General features: G+C 44.9%; 3 protein-coding genes across 5 annotated transcripts; 1 reads left to right on the top strand and 2 right to left on the bottom strand.

The window, feature by feature from the left end:
* Positions 1-2,000: 2,000 nt before the first annotated feature.
* Positions 2,001-7,419, bottom strand: tmx1 (thioredoxin-related transmembrane protein 1). Its single transcript, XM_035609953.2, has 8 exons — positions 7,195-7,419; positions 6,708-6,823; positions 6,013-6,058; positions 5,364-5,492; positions 4,914-4,959; positions 4,524-4,625; positions 4,355-4,421; positions 2,001-4,240 (listed from the first exon to the last, which is right to left on the bottom strand). Exons 1-8 carry the CDS (start codon positions 7,353-7,355, stop codon positions 3,984-3,986), a joined length of 924 nt encoding a protein of 307 aa, XP_035465846.1. The 5' UTR covers positions 7,356-7,419; the 3' UTR covers positions 2,001-3,983.
* A 1,552-nt stretch (positions 7,420-8,971) lies between these two features.
* On the top strand, positions 8,972-14,040 carry LOC118285953. The gene is made up of 4 exons (XM_035609954.2): positions 8,972-9,032; positions 10,822-10,903; positions 11,407-11,530; positions 12,642-14,040. The coding sequence occupies exons 1-4, from the start codon at positions 8,972-8,974 to the stop codon at positions 13,164-13,166; spliced, it is 792 nt and encodes a 263-aa protein (XP_035465847.2). The 3' UTR covers positions 13,167-14,040.
* Positions 14,041-14,533: 493 nt separating this feature from the next.
* crip1 (cysteine-rich protein 1) lies at positions 14,534-20,041 on the bottom strand. Of its 3 annotated transcripts, none has more exons than XM_035609957.1 (5): positions 19,841-20,031; positions 15,732-15,826; positions 15,517-15,574; positions 14,905-14,950; positions 14,534-14,809 (listed from the first exon to the last, which is right to left on the bottom strand). In XM_035609957.1, exons 1-4 carry the CDS (start codon positions 19,878-19,880, stop codon positions 14,910-14,912), a joined length of 234 nt encoding a protein of 77 aa, XP_035465850.1. In that variant the 5' UTR covers positions 19,881-20,031; the 3' UTR covers positions 14,534-14,809; positions 14,905-14,909. The 3 variants fall into 3 exon arrangements, with proteins under 3 accessions (XP_035465850.1, XP_035465848.1, XP_047193559.1); XM_035609955.1 differs by having other exon boundaries at positions 14,534-14,773; positions 19,841-20,025; XM_047337603.1 differs by lacking the exon at positions 14,534-14,809 and having other exon boundaries at positions 14,919-15,164; positions 15,432-15,574; positions 19,841-20,041.
* Positions 20,042-21,502: the final 1,461 nt, after the last annotated feature.

Below are 21,502 nucleotides of genomic sequence, written 5' to 3' on the forward strand. Positions count from 1 at the left end.
GTCACGAGCTCTGCGGGCATTTGGTTGTAAAAGGACAAAAAATATTGGGAAAAATTTGAATTGGAAATTGATTGGCATGCACCAGATGAGAGATTCTGGGATCGCCAAAGACAACTGCTGCAGGATTCATCCTCATGGGGATCGCGAATGAGCCACGGAAATCCGGGAAATCCACTTAGTTAATGTCCATCCATCCATTATCTGTTCCACTTTATCCTTTAAGGGTCACGGGGGGGCGGGAGCCAATCCCGGCTGACGTTAGGCGAGAGGCGGGGTTCACCTTGGAGAGGTCGACAGCCCATCACAGGGCAACATGCAGAGACAAACAACCATTCACAACTATGGTCAATTTCGTATCAAATTTCCCGGCAATCCGTCCGAACCGCGCGCGTCGACCTGCTGGTGGCACCGGGGCAAGAGCGAGCGGATCACTGCGGTCAGACATATGCATCACCTGGGGGAAAAGGTTTTCATCCATCGCATAGTTGCAGAGATATTTCAGTCCACGCAGACGTGACTTCAGTGACTTCTCTAATAAATGTGGTGATTCTGCTTAATTGTGTCATCAAACAAGCGCTCCAGCATCTTTCTCATCCCTGCAGACATGGCACTTGTAGGAAGAACTTTGCCCGTTCCGGGACAATAGAAAACCATATGGACCCGGAGCGAGCTAAATGAACGCGAGCAGAGAGCACTCAAAACCCGCAGCGGTGCCATCTGCGTTCGCTTTTTACATCGCAGAGAGAGCAGTGAGGCAGCCGTCCGCCCTTGTCCAGTGCAGAGGAATGTGTGTGTACTTGTATGTGCCCGATAAATCAAATCCAGCGGGGCGGCATCGAGTTGAGTGAGCAAGGGGCCGCTTTTATCAAGCAATCCCGCTCGGCGTTGCCTCCACGTGCACAACACACTACGATGCCCCTGAAGCTTCAGAGGGGCACAGGCCCAGCAGGGGAATCCCCTTCAAACGCCCTCACCCCTCAGAGGTTGACCCCTGTGCAGGAGGCTACGCAGGCTGCGATGACACCACCGATCAGGGGGAGGAACACCCACTCCAGAGGGTGGAGGAGAGTCCGAACAGGAAAACGAGAAGCTCCCAGGAGGAAAAATGTGAGCTGTAACTTTTCCACAATGCAAGTTCCACTGTAAACACACACACACGCACACACACGTACACACACACACACACACACAGGCCCTGAGGTGGAGGAGAAGCAACATGCAATCATCAGAGCAGAGTCTGAGCAGCATTGGTGCAAGAGTGACATCTGCTGGCAAGCACTCGAATCTACTCCTCGTTTATTCTATTTATTTTATATATACTTTTGTTTTTTCTGTTTCTGGCCGGTGATGCTTAAATTATTGTCTTTTTATCCTTTTTTGTTATTTTCATGTGTTTTTTTCTGTCTTGTGAGGCACTTTGTAACTTTGTTTGGAGAAGTGCTATACAAGTAGAGATATTTTTATGATTATTAATGTGCAAAAGTTCACAGTATGAATTATAATTACTACATGCAATGTGCAAGGAAACTGTTTCCTTTGTCTGTCTGCAGCCCAGTGTGTGATGCAAACTGAAGTTGTGTATGTGTGTATGTATACTGTATACATATATATACACATTTACAGTGTCTCTCACAGGGGATATCAGACACTTTAACTTCATTCTACTAATCTGCACTTTTTATTGGCATAGGATTTTGAATCCATGACTTCTACTTGTAATATCAGGCTGGTTATGAAGTGAAAGATATGAATATGCGCTGCTACACTACTTAGTCGTACTTACCTTCATTGTTGCCGTTTTGCCGAGGGCTTCTCCAAATATCTGACTCTTGTTTGTTTTCCACAACGTCCCCGGAGCCCGGATCCGTCTGCGGCTTCAAATCATTTCCAGCTGTGAGCAACTTATTCCTTTTCCTTTTGTGCATCTCTGATGAATGAAACATGAAATAACAGCGACGGTTCATTATCTGTGGAAACAACACAAACACAAGAGACACTGCTACAAGTTAATCCTTTATTCAAAGAAATGTTTGGAACCATAGGGATTAAAAATATGAATGCTACAAGCTGTAAATAGAGGGTGAGGTAAAAAAAAAAAAAAAAAAGAAAAAGGGAGGAAAAATTACAACCAGTTTTAAACATCACCAAAAGGAGTAATTAGCTGTTTTGTAATATAAAAAAAACACATTAAAATCAAAGTCAAATGTGTATTAAACATTGCTAATATACACACATTCTGCTCCTCTTTGCTTACTGTACAATACTGAAATGGATTCAGGCCGAACTTATGAGTGATAATGGCTGAAACGGATGCATTTAAGTGACATATGTTCATGACTTCAAAACTAAATTACCCTTTTTCTTTTTTTAGATACGTTAATATTAGAAGTTCATGTATAATAGGAGTCCAATTTAAAACGAAAAATAAAAGAACTTCCTGGCATCAGAGCAGCGTTAGGAGGACGGATTCATAAAAAGGAAGACGGGAGTCCCCTAAATAATGATTCCATCTCTTTAATCAAATCAGGGCATGCACACAATGCACCGTTCACCTACCGACAAGGTCGACGACACATCTCGGTTCATTAAACATCCTTTTAATAAATGAGAGAATAACACGGAACCATAAAATAAAAAATAACTACACAAAAACATCCCATTTGTTCATTTTCAGCAACTGTTGAGATTATGACACATTAAGGGGACAGACGGTATCAACAGAACAGCACTGACCAGGTCTCGTACTTAACGTGGAGTGAATAGAATGTTGGTGTATTCCAGCTGATTGTAGAGTTTATAGTTTTTCTCTCACGTGGTGTAGTTTTCAGCAAACAAGCCGATGTTTTGGTGCTATAAACGAGGATCCTCCTCATTAAGTTCCTGTGATGACAGGATGCCCACTTCGACCACGGAAGGAAAACAAACGTGGCTACTATTGCGAACATTTGTCCATTTTGCTCGAGCCCTGGAACAAAAACTCGAGGAGGGTTCCACGGGGTCAGAGGTCACCTTTGTTTTAACTTGTATTGGCTGAATGAGACGACGGCGCAGAAAGTGTCTGGAGAACTTTTTTTTTATTCTAGTTTCTATATTTTTTAGCAATATAATCATCATATATTATTATCACACAGCCAGACAAACTGTAGCATCACTTTTATAATTTATAGATGTTTATTTATTTACTACCCACATTTTTTTTCAGCGTGGGAATCGATCGGAACTTCCTGTTCGTGTTAAGTTACCACTTTGAATCAAAGTACAGGAAGTATTTTATTGTGAAACCACCAGGTGACTTGTGCTTCAGCTGCACCAGTCGCTGTTCTGCGTTTCTCACAAATTCAATCTCATCCCCTCCCGTTATTCACCGCGTGTGGATCCACGTGTGAACGTCGTTTTGTTGGATCGAGCCGTCACGAATTGTAGAATATGAGCTTACGTAAAATAAAACGCTTTAGCAGAAGGGTAAAAGAAATTCATACGATGTGAACCTCAAACGCAATGCCTGGTATAATAAACTCGGAGATAAAACATGTAATAACACACAAATCTTTTTTTTCTTTTTTTTTACAACCAAAAACGATGCATAGCATGAACGACCCTGCAAAATCCAGCTCCACTGCAACTTCATACCTAAAAACCTTAGCCAGGTCGTTTGTTCCCACGAGTGAAAACAGGAGTCAGGAGTGTTTGAACTTTTTTTTTTCCCCAGGTGAAGCCCGCTGCTCAGGCAGATGGCGGTTTTCGATCTAAAGCGCTCCCCAGTTATAAAAAACAAGGGAGGGAGAAGAAAGGAAGCAAGGTGTTTTCTAGAGGCCCAGAGGAGGAGGAGGAGGAGGAGGAGGAGGAGGAGGAGGAAGAGGATGTTCAGGGCTCCCTGCTGTAAACACTGTCGCTCGGCACCGAGGCTCCTCCAGTTCTGCTCTGACTCTGCGCGCTCTTCTCAAAAAGGAGTACGGGCCATGTTAAGCTCCACACTGACGCTCTTATGTGTCCTCCTCGTCGTCGTCGTCCTCCTCTTCCTCCTCGCGGCTGCGCACCTGCCTCTTCCTCAGAGCTTCGTCGGCGAAACCCTGTCCCTTGGATTCGGGGCGGCCCTCAGGGGACCCCCTTCTCCTCCTCCACACGTCGTCCTGGTCGCCGTCCTCTTCATCGTCGTCTTCGTCGTCGTCCTCCTCGCCGTCGGCCTCGTGCTCGTGCTCTTGTTGGTGGATCAACCTCGCCTGCTCCATGGACTGTTTCTCTGCAGAGTGACGATCAAGGCGAAAATCCATGACCATCAGTTTATGGAACCAGCCACGAACACTTTATAATTTATATACTCCTTTTTAATTAAGTCAATAATTGATAGACTCACTCTGGTAGTAATCAGGAGAGGAAAATCGCCGAGAGGGGAAGGCGAAATCTGCAATGAACACCAGCAACTGCAAAGACAAGACGACAAGAGCAATAGATTTACTGTTAAATCCTAAATAACTGTTTCACCGTTAAAGAAAAAGGATTAATAATGAAGCAGAATTACTGACCAGTCCAAGAGCGAGACCGGAGAACAGAGTGGCCAAGCCGAAGATGACGTACGATCCCCAAACAGGGATCCCCAGCTGCTCCGTCATGTAGTTATGACACCGCTGGAAAACACACATTCAGACACATTCACATTCATTTCCGTCTGACATACAATATATATTGTCTCTGCGATATGTGAGGTACGGTTACACTTTGTTTTCTGTGTCTACTGTATCAGATCTGTATCCTGTATAACTGGATTAGATTTTGTTTCCAACACCCACAGCTCTTTTCCTAATACAATTTCACACGGGACGCCTCGTTCTTCCTCGAATGGACTGAGGGAAACGGTATAAATACATCACTATATGTAATAATAACAAGCAGAATTGACAGTCAGCCTCACTTACCCGGATGAACATGGAGAGCTTGAACAAGGCGGACATCGAATTCATTCTGTCAAAACAAGGAGGAGGAAACAACAAAAGAACGGCAGCTTGTAAATTAACAGAGATTTGTGTGTAACAACACAACAAACAGAAACATCACAACAAGGGCTGAACACACAAAAAAAAGTATGGAAGAACATGGGACTTGTTTGTGGTTGTGATTTTACAGCAGCAGAGAGAGATAGAGACACTAAAAATAGAGCTAATGGGGCAGGAGGGTTATTTTCTGTTATTTCAAACTAAAACAGAATCACTGGTCTGATACTTGAAAGACAAGATTCTACTTTATGTTCTCATTGCAATAGAAAGAGGGAGGGACTGTGGATGACATGAAACATTCTCGCACTATTAATATACTCAACATATTACAAGCAATTTGTTGCAGAACTTAGATGAGGCGTTTAAACTCACAAGACGGAGGACGGCCCGAACCAAGAGGAAATTGGCTCCACTCCTTTCCATTTCTGCTCGTCGACGAAGCTGAGGAAGTCTTCTTTGGTGCGAGCTCCCTGGTACTTCCTGAAGACGCCGTCCTTACAGCTGAAACACACACACACACACACACTGAGTCATGATTTCTTTGGAACATCTCAATAACCGACACACTGTCACAAATACAGTGAATTCAGAAAGGAGTCAGACCTCCTTCACTTTTTCCACATTCTGCTATGATGCGGCCTCATGCTAAAATAAAAAAAAAAAAATCCCTTTATCAATCTAGACTATATACCCGGCAATGACAAAGCAAAAACAGAATTTTTAAAATGTTTACTAATTTCTTTAAATGGAAAAAAAACCTGACAGTACACATTGACGTAATAACTGAGACCCTTCGCTGTGACACTTCACAAACATTTCAGTGAATTCAACCGATCGGACACAATTTGGACTTCTGCAGATTCATGTTCTGTCGATCGACTTATCAATAAGTGTTTGCTGATCAGATTCTAAACTGAGTTAAGACCAGAAGATGCTTTTTTTTTAATCCGTATGACAAACACCACAAGCAGTCGCACGAAAAGAGGAAGCAACGAAAACCACAAAGCACCCAGGAACTTACTGGTAGATAGTAGGAAGTGACGTGATGATGAACCGTCCACTCAGACCTTAAGGAGGGAGGAGACGAAGAGCACGGTCAGGTTTAAAAAAAAAAAAAAGAAGTAAGTTAACAGTTTAAGAGAGGTGGCGATTCAAAGTCATGCTCATTTCAGTGGGTTGTCGTTCGGTTAAAACCTATCGATTACACCAATGGTTTGGTTTAATTTTCTGCCGATTGATTAATCAAATGAAGGTTTAACTGTTTCACTTCTACTTCAGCTTTTTCCAAATAATATAGAAAAGGTATTAGAAACATATGTTTAACAGCTATGACTTCACAATGCTCGTCTACATTTACTATCACAGCTGACGAAGAATAACAAGCTCATTCTACCACTTGAAGAGCGGAAAACCGCAGAATGACATGGGTGCTTCTACAATTATATTTCCAAAGAAGCTGCCGGCTCATTTCCTGTTGATCGGCTGATGGGATGACAGTTGGAGCTCTGATAATTGTAATAGACACACGGCCGCAGTTTTAGCAAGTTGGACCTTAAGTGTCTCACTATTTCTGGCATGTCGACAATAACACAACATAACATAACACAGATGTGGCTGTTTCATCCTACGGTTATTATGGTTTGGCTATGGTTTGTTATTACATAGCGGAAATTCACAGTGAGGTTGCCAGGTTGGTGAAGGGTCGTTGGGACTCACCGGGTTGTTCCGTCACGTCCACCTTGGCGATGTTGACCCCCATGTCCTCCCCCCAGTCGGCAAACTGCTTCCACACCGGCTGCAGCTGCTGACACGCTGGACACCAGGGAGCATAGCTGGGGGAGGGGAGGACATGTTACAGTTCACATGTAAAGACTCTTGTGACACTGTCAAAAATCACGCGTGTCGACGTGCAGCTGTTCGCCGACTAGCTGCTTGTGCTCGTTATTAGCTTGACGGACAACAGACGTTAGCATTACACAGACACAAGCTAGCTTCTTGTCAACACTAACTAGAGTAAAAGAAAAATCAGATACAACATAATGATTAAGTTTGGCAATGACGGCAGAGAGGAATTCATGCGCCATGTTTTTGTTTTTTTGTTATTTCTCTTTGAACTAGCTAAACAGAGCTAAGTGACCAGCTAGCTGCTCGGTTAGCCGTTAGCCGTTAGCCGTTAGCCGTTAGTTAGCGGGGCGACACTGACAACTCAATCATCCACTCCCCGGACAGGATCTCCTCCCAGTTGCCGTCGGTGACCTCCCGCAGGCTGTCCGGCTTCGCGCAGACCGGCAGCGACGTGAGCTGCGCCGCCAGGAACAAACAGCAGAACAACATCGCCGCGTCCGTGCGGCCGCTGCTCGCCATGACCGTCCGAGAGCTGCTGCTGTATCCGGACTGTACTTCCGCTGAGCGCCCGAGCGGCAAAGTCACGTGCTCGCAGGAAGTGAAACGTCCGAGCGAAGTGAACCGTTAAATGGGTATGGAAGATGATTAGTGCCACGTATGAGGGCGGGAAAAACAAATGAGACGAGGAAGATTTTTATTTTGTTGAGAATAAATCCTTAAAGTCGAAATTAAACTTAAGTAAAAAAAAAAAATTATGTCAAACTTTTGAGGATATATCAAACGTGACGCGTATTAGTATGGAAGAGTATTCGGGCCAGGCAAAAAAATAAAAAATAATCGACAAGAGGAAGATTTTTTTTTTCCATTTTGCTTTTTGAGAATTATGTTGAAATGTCTTTTTTATGGAAGATTATTAGTGTCAGGTATGAGGGCTGAAACAAGTGGGACGAGGAAGATTTTTTATTTTGAGAAAGAAATCAGAAAAGTCGAAATTAATCGTGAAATTAAAAGATTTAATTGGAACTTTTAAGAATATATCGAACTCAACTATGATCGTGACGCTTATTTGTATGGAAAAGTTTTAGGGCCGGGCATTTTTTATTTAGTTGACAAGAAAATGTCTTTTTGCATTTTGAGAATTATGTTAAAATGTCTACAAAAAAAAGGCAACATTTTAAAAAATAAAGTTGAACTGAGCCTGAGGAGAAAGATTTAAAAAAAAAATTGGGTATTGGGGCCATATAGAAGAAGAGGAAAAAATGGAGATTTAGAGAATAATGTCGTAATATCGCAAGAATATAGTTGTAGTTTGATGAGGGGGAAAAAATCCTAATACTGCAAGAATAAGGACATAATTTAATAAGAAAGTTGCGGCTGCGTTTGTGCAAACTGAGGTAGCTGATGATGGACAAATGTAAGGATCAATGGTTGCATCAACACTCCCAGGATGCAACACTCTGGCAGTTCACATAGCTGCTGCGTTGACTTTATCCTTGACAGTTGACTTTATTCATGAAATAGTATTTCAACTTTATCCTCAAATTGCAAAAAAACAACAACCCTTCCTTTCCCTTAGTTTGACTTTATTCTTAAAATGCAAAAACGACAAGACAAAGATATTCTGAGAAAATGGCAGACTGACTCATTCTGTATCAGTAACCTACAGTTTGAATTTTCACCCTTAAATGCAGAAGGTTAAAGCAGCTCGTCAAGTCTGTAAAACTAACCAGCAGGTGGTGCTGTTGTCCATAAAATAACTGAGGAAGGCAGAACAGTCCAGACCAAATATTTTGTTTCCTTCAGTCTGTGTCCTTCAGCTCATTCAATGTGAAATTAGATAATGGATACTACATAAAAAGGCTTCAAAGGCTGAATCACTCCTGTTAGATTGAACAGAATAAATCCTGCATTAAATGCCATTCAGATACAAGTACATACTTACACTGCTAATGCGAGTGTAAACTAATTTCTAATTTCTTGATTAAGCTCCTATTAATCAAACAATCCAACCCAGGATTTCAATCAGTCGTCACTAATCAAGACTGAAATTTTAGACCCTGAAAAAGTGTTAAATAAAGTTTTGGCTTATACTCCATTCAGAGATGTTATAGAGGATTAAGTTGCAGGTCACGGTCATGGCTCTCTTACCAAGCAAGCAGCTGCCGAGCAGAGTTGACAACCTGAGGAGGAAGCAAAGTCTCCCTTAAGACCGCATCCAGCAGCCTGGAGGAAGAAGATCTACCTTCCAAGACGTGGACACTGGGATATATATTGCTTCAAAAAAATTGGCAACCGAAGCGCCTGTCACCAGGTGAAACCATGGAGACGCTGACCTCATCTCCTGTGAGAAGAAGAGCCAAAGATGGGACATCGCCAAAAAACATCTTGATGTTGATCTTCCTGGATGTCTTACGCTGCTTGAGCATTTCCCCCCACTTAACAATTCTGTTTCAAGTGAGCCAGCTAATTTTCTTTTACTGTATTTTAAAAGAAAAAACTACGCCCTGACCCTGTATCCTCATGATTACAGCCGTCCTAGGCAGCCAAAAATACAAGTTATTTGCCATTTGTGCAGAATAGTATGTCAATTGTACAATAAAATAAAACCGTACCTTAACGCAGGGGAAGGTAATTGTACACAATAAAAATTGGAAGATAAATGAAGATAAAGACATAAAACTGATATAGACAAGGAACAAACAGATGATTAACAAAGTGGTGCCTCAGAATTATTATACACCCATCATTATGGCCATGCAGGAGAGAAAAACATCCCTTGTTCCCTGCTTTAGACCCTGTACGTTTGCTCTTTCTGTCCAAAATATGTTCATCAGCGGTCGCATATACTGTAAAGCTGGACAATAATTCATTATTTCAAACTTATTGTTATTTATTTATCATTATTTAAATACTAGGCCTGTATATCAGCAGATAAAAGGATGAGGGGAACACCGACCTCCCACCTGCAGGGTTAGGGCAGGGCAATCTGGCGAAAGCATTCGAGAGCAGCCCGCGCCTCAGATGTGTCCTTGACGTGCCCGTCTCAACCCGTGGGAGGAGGAGGAGGAGGAGGAGGAGGGGGAGGAGGAAGACAAAAGGGCGGGATGGGGAGTGGAGGAAGGGAGTAAAAAGGAACCCTGAGTGATATCTGACTATCTCACAGCTGGGGAGGATTTAGAGAACAGAGTGAGACGATTTCAGATGGGAAACGCCGAATCCCTCACAACACAATGGTAACTTGTATGCGCGCCGGTTATTGCAGGGCATCCATCACGTGGCCACGGAGGAGCCACGGGTCATTCATCACACACCCCTCACACAGTCGAGCTATGTGGCTGGTCATCACTGCAATGCACTCTTGTGTCAGTCAATCCTCAGGGTCTCGGCTTCCTGCGCCAGCCACACCGCGGCTCCGATTGACTTGAAATGTGTCAAGGTCAATGTGCTCTTCAAAAAGCCTCTGGAATCACTCGTTCGAATTTTGCACTAATTAGCAAAAACTGAAAAACTGTAATGTGAAAAGAACTACTTCTGAAATTTGGGCATTGGGTATTCCGCCTTCAAGGGTAGAAAATCTCCCTCTCACACCAACAGGTCACACAGCAGGGTGGGAACCCTGAGTGGACCACGTCTACATACACTAGAGATTTCTTCTCTCAAACACACTTCCTAATTTTTTAACTGGTCTACACTGTGAAAAGTTGAGTCTGGCAGGAAAGACAGATGTTCAGACTAATGATAGCAGTGGCGCGCGCGCGTGTGTGTGTGTGTGTGTGTGTTCATATTAAAACTGGCAGGCCAGAGTTTTATGACTGTCATGGCTTCACACATCTGATACAGTTTATCAGTCTTCTCTCTGTTCTCCAGTTGTGTTGTGTGTTCTCTCACGCGCCGTTTTGTCTGTTTCATTGAGAGGAACATGAGAAATATCCTGTCATAAAAAACTAGATAAAACAGGAAGACCAGACGCGCTGTGGTTTTTAAGGACCCACACATCACCTTTTACAAGACATTGTGAATCTGTTGCCTCACAACGGCGATGTCTCATGCACATGCAGCGGTCACACGTAATTATAAGTTCTTTTACGTTATCGTATGTATCGGGTACTTTCACATTGTGGAATTGGCTACTCTTATTTTGGTGAAGGGTCTGAACACTTCCTCTCCTGCATAATACTCATGACCTTTGGCCACGCTAGCGGCGCAGCTCCGGGGGTGACAGCGCGTCTGACTGTTTATTGATGCCTATTAACGCTTTACAATAATTTCCGTTTGGTTTGATGGGATTTTCCATGTAATTATTTCTAATCTGTTCGCTGGATGCACGATTCGGCAGAGCAACCAATCGCTACTCTGCTCTCCCATCGTGTCGACTAACCTGGACTATTTACATCCCGCGCCGTCCACGGGACCGTTTCAGAGAGTGTACTTAGTTATTTATTTACTCGAGGAATCGCGCCCACCCAGGTGTGCGCAATATATATACGCGCGAGTCATAAAAGCCACAAGACACTTCTACACTGATTTTCCAGCCCGTAATTTATTGTTTATGGGTCTAAACTTTTTACAGCCTCGCGAGCCTCTGTGCCTCGGATCCATGCCGACGCAGCAGGTCTCCGTTTGGCAAATGTCTCTGGTCTCCTCCTGCTCAACAGGACCTTGGCAACCTGGCAACACTTGGCTTTAACTGCAGCGTAAGTCAACACACTGTAAGTGCTTTGTAAACGTGCTCACTGCCTGCATGATGCCTTCATTATTAAGGCCTCGGTGAAATGAGCCCATACGTTAGGCCTCCATCGTCATGAATCAAGCATGTGCCGTGGGACTGTTTGGGGGCCGGAAATATATTTAGTGCCCGCTTCTTCTTCTTCTTCTTCTTCTTCTGAGTGTATTTGTTGTGTTTGAACTGTGTGCTTGATTCAAATTCAATTAAATTCAGTTTTAATTGTAGAGCGCCAAATCACAACGTACATTATCTCAAGGCACTTTACACAGTGAGGTCGAGATTCTCACAATATTACAGAGAAACCCAAGGGTTTCCGCAATGAGCAAGCGCTTGGAAACCGTGGGGAGAGACAAAAAAGTCCATTACATTCATTTTGCTTTTCACTTTTGTCCAAAGCGACTTACAATTATGGAGGCAGGTGTAGCATTAAGGGTCTTGCCTAAGGGCCCACACCGGCATGATCTGGAATCGAACCCCGACCTTCTGTACCTTATCCATTAAGGGTCCCACAGCCCTGCATGTCTTTGGACTGTGGGAGGAAGCTGGAGAACCCGGAGAGAACCCCCGGACACGGGGGGGGGGGGGAACACGCGAACTCCACGCGGAAAAGGCCCTGGTTGGTTCGAGCCCGGGATGCGAAAACACAGAACCTACCACCACACCACCGTGCAGCCCGACCTCCCTTTTAACGGGGAGAACTTTTCCAGCAGAACCGGACTCCGTTGTTGGCGGAACATCTGCCTCGACCGGTCGGGGTGAGAGGAGAGAAGTGGAGGAGAGAGAGACCAAATGTTCGCAGCAATCCGTCCAATGCAGCTCTTGAGACGATTCCCTGAAAACCTCGAGGTGGTGCCGGGGAGAAAAAGTACGATTCTCTCTCTGTGAACCAAACGTATTTGTGTAGAATTCCACGGCAGTTCGTACAGTAGCTGTTCAGATCTTTCAACCTGGGCCAAAGTAGCGGACTGACCGACAACAAGCTCGACAACATTAAAGCGAAGACTGCAAATGTGAACCGCGGCTTGAAATGAGACATCAAATGTACACGACGTATGAACAAAGCTATTTTTGTTTTGCAGAAACAATTGCTCCTCTGCCAAAACGTCCTCCGCAGGTTTTCCAGCACTTCCCTCGGCGTCTGTGGCCTCGGTCGACGTTTCCCCGCGACAGCGAGCGTCTTTGTTGCAGCAGAAGAAGAAGAAAAAAGAGAAAGGGAAGAAGAAGGTGACAGCCAGGCGGACGGGCACGCTGGCCGTCTGTTGGGGCCTGTTTGCGTCGGTTGCCATAGCGACTGTCAGGCTGCGACGGCGGAGGCATGGCGGAGGGGGGGGCGGCTGCTGCGTGACTTCATGCAGGGCGTAGGGCGGCCGAGCAGAGCGGGACCTTTGGCGTCCGAGTCGCGGAGAACCACAGGGGAAGCATCTGGTGGATCTGCAAAGACTCAGGGTTGGCCTCAGCTGCTCCAGCTGCTACCCACAATGCACCACAGCGGCTTCAAATCCTCTGGACCTGTGCGTCGTTGGGCCGTATTCGTCCAGGGATGCTGTAAGACGGTTGGAATTACGGCAACCACCAAATGTGGACACATCACCACTGGGAATTAAGGCCGATGCTTGAATTCGACGGAACGATCTCATCACAAGGCCCCTTTAGGTCTGGAGCTTTCAGCAGTGTCACGCGATCTTCCCTCAGAGCCATAGATGTTAAAACTGTGGTTTTAGTTTAAATACTCGACATGCTGTGTTTTTATGTCAGAATGGAGCTAGAAGTTAATTACTTTCAAACACTGAAATAACATCATCATTAATTATGGTCATTGAATCAGAAATGGACAAAAGCGGGACAGACTCTCAGAGATCAGCTCAGGACTTATCTGCGGACTAAGGTGACTTTACAGATTTACTTTGGATTTATTTCAGCCCAGAATCCTTTAACTTTCATTTCTTTTTACCTGTCACACCTAAGCCAAAGTCTATGAAGCGATAAAAAGTATCGGATCTATATATCTATGGTTACCTGACAACCGAAAAACTGCCGAGGAAGGTCATGTGATGCGACTGAAAGCACGTTAGACAAGTTCTTTTCAACCTTTTCAGACCTTCTTATAGCGCTGCAGAAAGTACGTGACGGTGAAGAGTGAACCGCTCTCTCTTTATGTTGAAATGTTCCAGTTATAGAACAACCCATGACAACCACTCAGTGGATCGTCATCATCGAGAACAACTAAACTCATTCAATAAAGTATAAAAGAGGATATTACTATATCAAATGCTATGATGAAATGCTAACCACACCAACAGGGCACATAGATCCTGGCACTTATCTTGTTTTTTGAAGCAGTAAATGGCACCTGGCACCATCTTTATCTTTTAGATTGTCTATATTGGATTATGTTTCGAAACACTCACAGAGGACGCCAAAAAGTACAGTGGCGCTGCTTTATGGAATTATCCAAATAAACAAAATATTAGAAATTCACCCTTTGCCGACTAGTAAAACAAATGTTTTTGGTCTAACTTTTATTTGATTTGACCCGTGTTGTTATTGTTTTAACAAAGCACCTTGAGCTACTTGAAAAGTAGCTCAAGACAAGTTGAGACAAGTTTTAAAGACCGGGAAGAACCCCCCCGGGGAGGAGACAGACAAAGTTCAGATGAGGACAATCTGCGAGCGAGGGCAGGAAGTAAAGGCTGCTCGGCTGCACAGAGAAGTTTCAGCTCCCGAGAATCCGAGCAGAGGAAATGCTGAAAATGTAGATGCGCATAACGTGATCTGTCGTAGCTAAAAGTTTTTTTTAAAAAAAGGTCAGGGAGGACAGCGCAAGTAAAATACCTCAGGGATTGTCCCACAAGCCTTAAAAGCATTCCCACACTGTTAGGATAGTGCTATGGAAATAAATATTCATATTATTATTATTATTATTATTATAAAAAAGAGAAGAAAAGAAAAGAAATCAGAGAAGTTGATGAGACAAGTTTTAAAAAAGTGTTTAATCAGATTATCCACATAGAGAACAGCAAGAAAACTACAGGATGACTACTTCATTACTGTATCATGGGGAGACCGACGTGAAAAATAAAAACACATGCACTCAAAATGTGTCATCTGGATCGGAGCACAGTTTGTGCGCTGCTTTTTTATCGGGACCGGCGAGCCTGCCGGCGCCTTCCCTCCGGTTCTCCGAGCAACGCTTTCACCGCGAGGCCTGAACCTGACGAGGAAGCAGGAGAGGAGAACGCGTCAGACGCTGCAAAGTACAAGGATGGATTTGCATGTGGTCAAAGTCTAAATGTAAGCAAAGCAGGTGATGAATGAACGAATGGATGATCCATTTGACAATACCTGTCTTATTTGAATTTGTAGCTCTCGGCTCCGCCGCGGCCGAAACCTAAAAGGGAAGAGACAGAGAATGAAATCACATTCATGTTGGGATTCTAGAAGAAATTAAAGCATTCTGTAATAGAGCCTCGAGTATTACCACACAAGAAACACCTTTTCCTAAGCCACTTTCAGACATGAGCTCTGGGGAACGTCAGGACAAAACCTTTGTCAGACGCCTGCATGAATTGTACTTATTTCGCTCGCTGGCGAATTCTCCACAGATTCTCCTGCTGCGCTTGTCGCACGCCGCCCGCTCGTGCATCCGGAGGGGGTCCGCAGCGCTACGGAAACTTTGGCTCCGAATTGCGACCGTGTTTAAAGCGATGCCACCGATTATATGACAGCAGGATCGCAGTGTGTGTGTGTGCATGTGTGTGTGTGTGCGTGTGTGTGTGCGTGTGTGTGTGCGTGCGTGTGTGCGTGCGTGTGTGTGTGTGTGTGTGTGTGTGTGTGTGTGTGTGTGTACCTATCAGGTGACAGCTCGTGCGGTCGATAGCACCACTTACAGCGCTCAAACATTCACATGTCGTGGTTGCAGTGTCGGTCGGATCGCGTGAGGTGAAACATGCTTACCGCCGGGTCCGAACATGGCGCTGTAGCAGGGATTGTGACAGTAGGGCTTGCCACCGTGCTGTAAGAGGCAGAGTGGAATTCACACGTGGTTAGAATGTCAAACTCAGTGGGGCGGATTCCCTCCGCCGAGGGCCGACGGCGCTGCACGTGCCTGAGGGGGCCGTGGCCCAGTCGGACCAAACGCTCGGCGAAAAATGTTCACAAGATGGCCTCACCTCTGCGTGTGAGCCTGATACCAGGGTCTTGCTGCACTTGGCGCACTTTAGACAGGGCCTGTGCCAGTCCTTCCCCAGCGACGACACCTTCTCCGCTGCCAAAGACACAGCAAACGGACACACATTAATGGCCACATCCAGTCCAACACGAAGAGCACTACTGTCGCCTGTGGAGGAGGTGGAAGGGTCATGGGGTCAACACAAGCCCTGACCCCTCAGTCGATGAGCGTGCTATCAGTTTTTCGACCAACCCGGTGTTGACTTTGCGGTTGAGTTCGGGAACATGGTTTGGGTGCGGCGGAGGGCCGAGTGTCCCCGATGGATCTGCCCTGCTTTTTAAACCTCATAAACTCTGATAAGGAGCGTCTTTATCTGCGGGGCCGATCGGGGACAAACACCCACCCCGGGGGCAGTAAAAGACGGGGAAGGAACACCCCCGGGGAGGAGACAGACAAAGTTCAGATGAGGACAATCTGCGAGCGAGGGCAGGAAGTAAAGGCTGCTCGGCGGCACAGAGAAGTTTCAGCTCTCGAGAATCCGAGCAGAGGAAATGCTGAAAATGTAGATGCGCATAACGTGATCTGTCGTAGCTAAAAGTTTTTTTTAAAAAAAGGTCAGGGAGGACAGCGCAAGTAAAATACCTCAGGGATTGTCCCACAAGCCTTAAAAGCATTCCCACACTGTTAGGATATGACATGATATCCCCCCCCCCCCCCTAAAAATAGCCTGATGGGGCGCTGAGATTACGCAATAGGCTGCGGAAAAACAGAGACAGTGCTCCAGGGCGGGGCCAGCGCCTCCAAAAACATTGCAGGAAAATGTTTGGGCCGGGGTTTGGAACATGAAATAATCACTGCACTTAAACTTCAAATAACAAAACCAGCCGACTGAGCAAACAGTGCGCTCCGTGGCCGGTTTAATTAGCGCCCAAGAGTCCGTCCAGATCAGGAGCGGAGACGCCCCAGACTTCGCTTTTCCGTTACGCGCCGCTGTTTATTCTGCCCCGATAGCGGGACGAGAAATGAGGTGCGACGGACGGACGGATAATGCAATCTGCTGCCTGCATCAGGCCGCAGCGCTGACTGGAGGAAGGCCAGTGTACACAAGCACACGCAGATCGGACATGTGAATGGAAAAACAACACGGATATTCCCCTTCACTCCATCCTCCCCCGGAAAAAGAATAACCCAACACATTCATGGTTGGGTAACGCTTTTTTAAAAAAAAAACGTCTGAGAACGCAGACACAAGAATTTCCGAGACATGTGAACGACCTTAAATGCACCAGATGAACATTTCAAGTTCATAAGGACGAAGAATGTGAGGGTTTGAGATTGTGTGGGAACAGTTGGCTGCTTTCTTGCTCAGAGTTGGGAGAGAAAACCGATACGTCACTCGTGACAAGTACGCTGAAGCTTCATCCTGCCGACAACTAACTAAGAGGTGCTCGGTGGTGGATTCTGTTTCCTTTGGACACAGCGGGACTAATCAACACCCCCCCCCCCCTTCCCAGGCTTCATCTTATGCTAAGCTAACCGACTGCTGCCGTCGCCTTAACTTTGACAAACACATGTTGAGTGAGGTATCAATCTTCTCATCTCGCTCCGGGCAAAAAAAATATAAGCAAGCGAGGATCCAACTGCAGCTCTGTTGCTAGGCAACGGCGCTACGGGCGCACACACTGTGTGAATACGAAATCGTTTCTGTGGACCAGGCCATCTCAATTTGGTCCGGCCTTCGCTGCCGGGACCATGTCCTTCCGAAAGGAGACGGCCAACTGCATTAAAGGACGCCGCTAATAATTCGAAAGATGGCCTCTGTGGTGTTCTCCGTCATTTGCGCTCGTATGCGATCTCGGCGTAAAAAACACGGCAGCATCACAAATGATCCCACAGCGGAGAGCGTGATCATCTGCAAAGTTTCCAGCGAGAGCATAAAGGATTCTCTCTTTTTGTTTTTTTGGAATTGGACCAAGTCCTCCCCCCCCCCCCCCCCCCCCCCCCCCCCCCCCCCCATCCCACCATCACTAAGCGAAGCAGCAGTAGCCTGATTGTTTCCATCTGAGAGCGGAGTAACATTAATAGAGATGAGACAAGGAGGGAGGGAGGGAGGAGGACGAGGGGGTCGGAGCAGTGAGGTGTGAAGGAGACGGTCGCAGTCCTGCCGGCCCCCCTAGTACAATGTACTGCTGCGTTCCTTCATATATGAACCTCCGGGAAAAAAAACTGTCTGGACACAATTTCCCGGACATTTCCCGGAGTTCACTGCCGAAACGCGGCTCAAGAGACGTTGAGCAAGAACTGGAACGCGAGGGTGTTTGGAGGGGGAGACTGATGCAGACGGTTCAGGACCACCACCACCACCACAAAGAGAAGAATAAGAAAAGAGCTCTATCTTAGCATCTCTCTCCTCCTCCTGCATGGAAAAAAAAAGAAGGAGAAAAGAAATCGGTTGGTTTGTTCTGGGAGGGAATCGAGTTTGCTTGATTTGGCCAGAAGGGGAAAGTTTATCCATTAAAAAAAAAAAGGGAAGACTTGGAAGCGGACGGCTCCTCAGCCTCACAGTAAATTCATCACACTGACAGTCCAAAGACTCGGCTCTTTAATTGGCCCCGGGCCTCGGCGCGTCTCTCCGGAGAAGATTTACCGCGTCGGGACAATGTTGAAAAATGGATTAAGACGCGAATAAAATGGAGCTGCCCCCCCCCCCCCCCCCAACCCCCAGATGGGGGGTAATTCGTCAGTGTGCTTTGAAGGAAGAGAGAGAGAGAGAGAGAGACGGAGGAAACCTGCCTCCTCTGCTCCCGCGAGTCATTACTCAAGTAGCTAATCGCCCATCGAGAGGGATGATTCAATTCGTGCGACTCCTTAAACTTCAAAGTAACTTCTGAGAAACCAAAAAAAAGAGCAGAGCGCCGTGACGGTTTGAGGCTTCCAGACGTTACTTTCGGAACTCTGATCGATGAGAAAGGAGCTCTGTAAATTTACTCTCAAGTGTTGTTCTTTCAGTGGGTATTTCCTCTGTGTTTCTACCTGTATTCTACTTCATTTCAGGGTGAAATGATGGTGAAATATGTACCTTTATTTCACAGCTACAGTTACATTTCAGGGTAAGATTTTACAGGCAAACCTTCATCTCATGAGCTCTCATGATGCATTATGATTGGCACTAGCACATAAAAGTAGACGGAGCTGTTAAAAGTAGAGTAGCTTCATATAAAAGTAGAAGTAGCAGCACCACAATGTACTTATATCCGATTACAAGATAGATTTAAAACGCATTGAAGTAGTAGATACACATAATCAGCACATATCACATATCATATATCATATCACGATGTTTTAAGTCATTGAATCAGCCCCTGCATGTTTCATATTACTATAGTACATTTGGAATATAGTACAATTTTGAGGTACTTGTACTTCAGTATTTCAATTTTTTTTGCTCATCTACTCGTCTCAGACACCATCGGGGAACTTATTACTGCACAACATTCACTTTTGTGCATCGTTACAGATGAAGCGACTGAACAGTAAAGCAGCTTTCAAATTGATTCCATCTCAACCAACCGCCGCATTAAAAGTGCTGCTTATTGGTTTAGGCAGCACTAATAATGGGCACATATGTATTAATATAACACTGACAGGAGACATTCTGCACAGTCGGTGACTTTCTTTCTATACTTTATGAACATTTTGCAGATTATTAAGTATGTATGCACTTGTGCTCAAGTAAAAAAACATTGCATGCATGACTGAGTAGAGTTGGCTGGGGAAACTTTTCTTCAACTTTCATCACTGCAAGTAAATTCAATGAAATACAAAAAAAATAAAAAAATATTGAGCAATAAATATTATAAATAAATAAATATTTATTGATCATGGAATTGAATCGTGTTCTACAAATCTGGACAGGTTCATTATTAACTCTTTGTTCTTTTAAAAACTAAAAGTTTCCGCTTGAACTGCAGCTGAACTTCAGTTTCCCGTTTCCTCATTTGATCAAAACAACAGGAAATATGTTGTTGTTTTTTTGCACGATGCGCAAATCATAACGAGGGAAATAAAAAAGAAACACGAAAAAGAGAAAGGGAGAAGCTTCAATCTTACCGAAGTAAACTTCCTTCTGGCAGTTCGGGCACTTTGGCATGGTGGCGCAGCTCTTTGGGATCCTGCAGGAGAGGGAAGTCGGAGCAGTCGTCCCGTGGCGAGGTGATGCGGAGTGATGGACCTGTGCGCCCGGACGCTCTGTGGCGCAGACGTGCGCCGCGTCCTCCTCTTATAGCGCAGCGGCGCAAACGGCGCCACTCACGCTCTTCTTCTCTTTTTTTTTCTTCTTGTTCTTCTTCTCTGACGGGGGAGAGGCCTGTGTGTGTGTGTGTGTGTGTGTGTGAGTGAGTGTGTGTGTGCGGGAAACCGGGAAATCAAAGAATCGGGGCCACACAGCAATTAGACTCCCTAATCGCGTGGCTTTTAAATGACTCCAAATGATTAAATACCTTTTTAATCTGAAGTAGATTCCAGATAGGATTTATAGATTAAACTGTCTCTTCCCATATCTTAATAATCGTAAAAGGGTTTGGTCACGAGATGATTGACATTTAGAAAATATTTTTAAAGTCAAATGAGATATTTATTTATATAATTACATTTAAAATATATTATTTTAATTGGTTGTTTAATAAGTTTTATTCTTAGTTTTATTGTGATATATTGGATATCGGAGGCTATGCAGTTCCTTTACAGGCTTATTAAACTACCAAATAGTAATGATAGTGAAATAATAATAATATTATTTGATAAGATAAAGAATATCTTATCTTGTACCATTAATAGAATGCATGATAATCGTACGAGATGAGGTGACCGCCTTAAACCTCACTGAATCCAAATGTGATGTAAATGTAAAATCTGCTGTACGACAACATATTTGCTTTCGCACCTGATGAGTGTACTTTAATCACTGGCAGTATTTCATACCATAGTCTGACCGACTAATCTTACAGAATGTCTCAGTGGAACAAACAATCAGTTATTGATGCAACGAACAAAAGACTTTTATTTTGTCTGTTCAGGTCCAGTTTCCTTTTGAGAACCTGCAGGATCGACTACTATATGATTTAGCAGAGGCACTGTCACAAATGATCATTGGGGTCAAAAAGGGTCATCTCTGAATGTGACCTTATGTAACGGGGTTGACGATAGAGGGATGTTTGTTGTACGCCACACTGACATCCTCCCTGTGAGATCGTCCTAAAACTCAAAATGCACCAAGCCTGAAGCTCAAGCTTCATTTTATTCCGCCAATAAATCGTTAAAATGCTTCCTTCCAAATCAAACAATGCTGATAACAGAAGATTCGAAATCAACGCCGTTGATAAAACGACACACCTATTGTCTACTCCCCCAATAACACCGTTCATATCCACCAGAGTCAAGTTGTTCCGAGCCCTTTATTGTTTACATCCCGACGTCTGACGTGAGTCAAAGAACTGCTGTGTCAAAGTCTACCTGATACGTGACGCCGCCCCTCCTATTCATTACTGAGTGGTGAGCTAAAAAAACCCTGATTAATAATCCAAGGCAAGATGACACGCACACACCTTTACAATCATCCGACGTTTGACTCACATCGCAGGCAGGCGGGTTTGCACTGTGAGCCCTGACCCTTCTGTGCCAAAGTTAGCGGTGCAACCCACTAAGCCCGTACCAGCTGCGACGGCATTAACCGCTTTTATATGCTCCATGTTTCTGAGCGGTCTCCCGGTTGAG

Source organism: Scophthalmus maximus, chromosome 15 (assembly GCF_022379125.1).
Source record: "Scophthalmus maximus strain ysfricsl-2021 chromosome 15, ASM2237912v1, whole genome shotgun sequence".
NCBI classification, from domain to species: Eukaryota; Metazoa; Chordata; class Actinopteri; order Pleuronectiformes; family Scophthalmidae; genus Scophthalmus; species Scophthalmus maximus.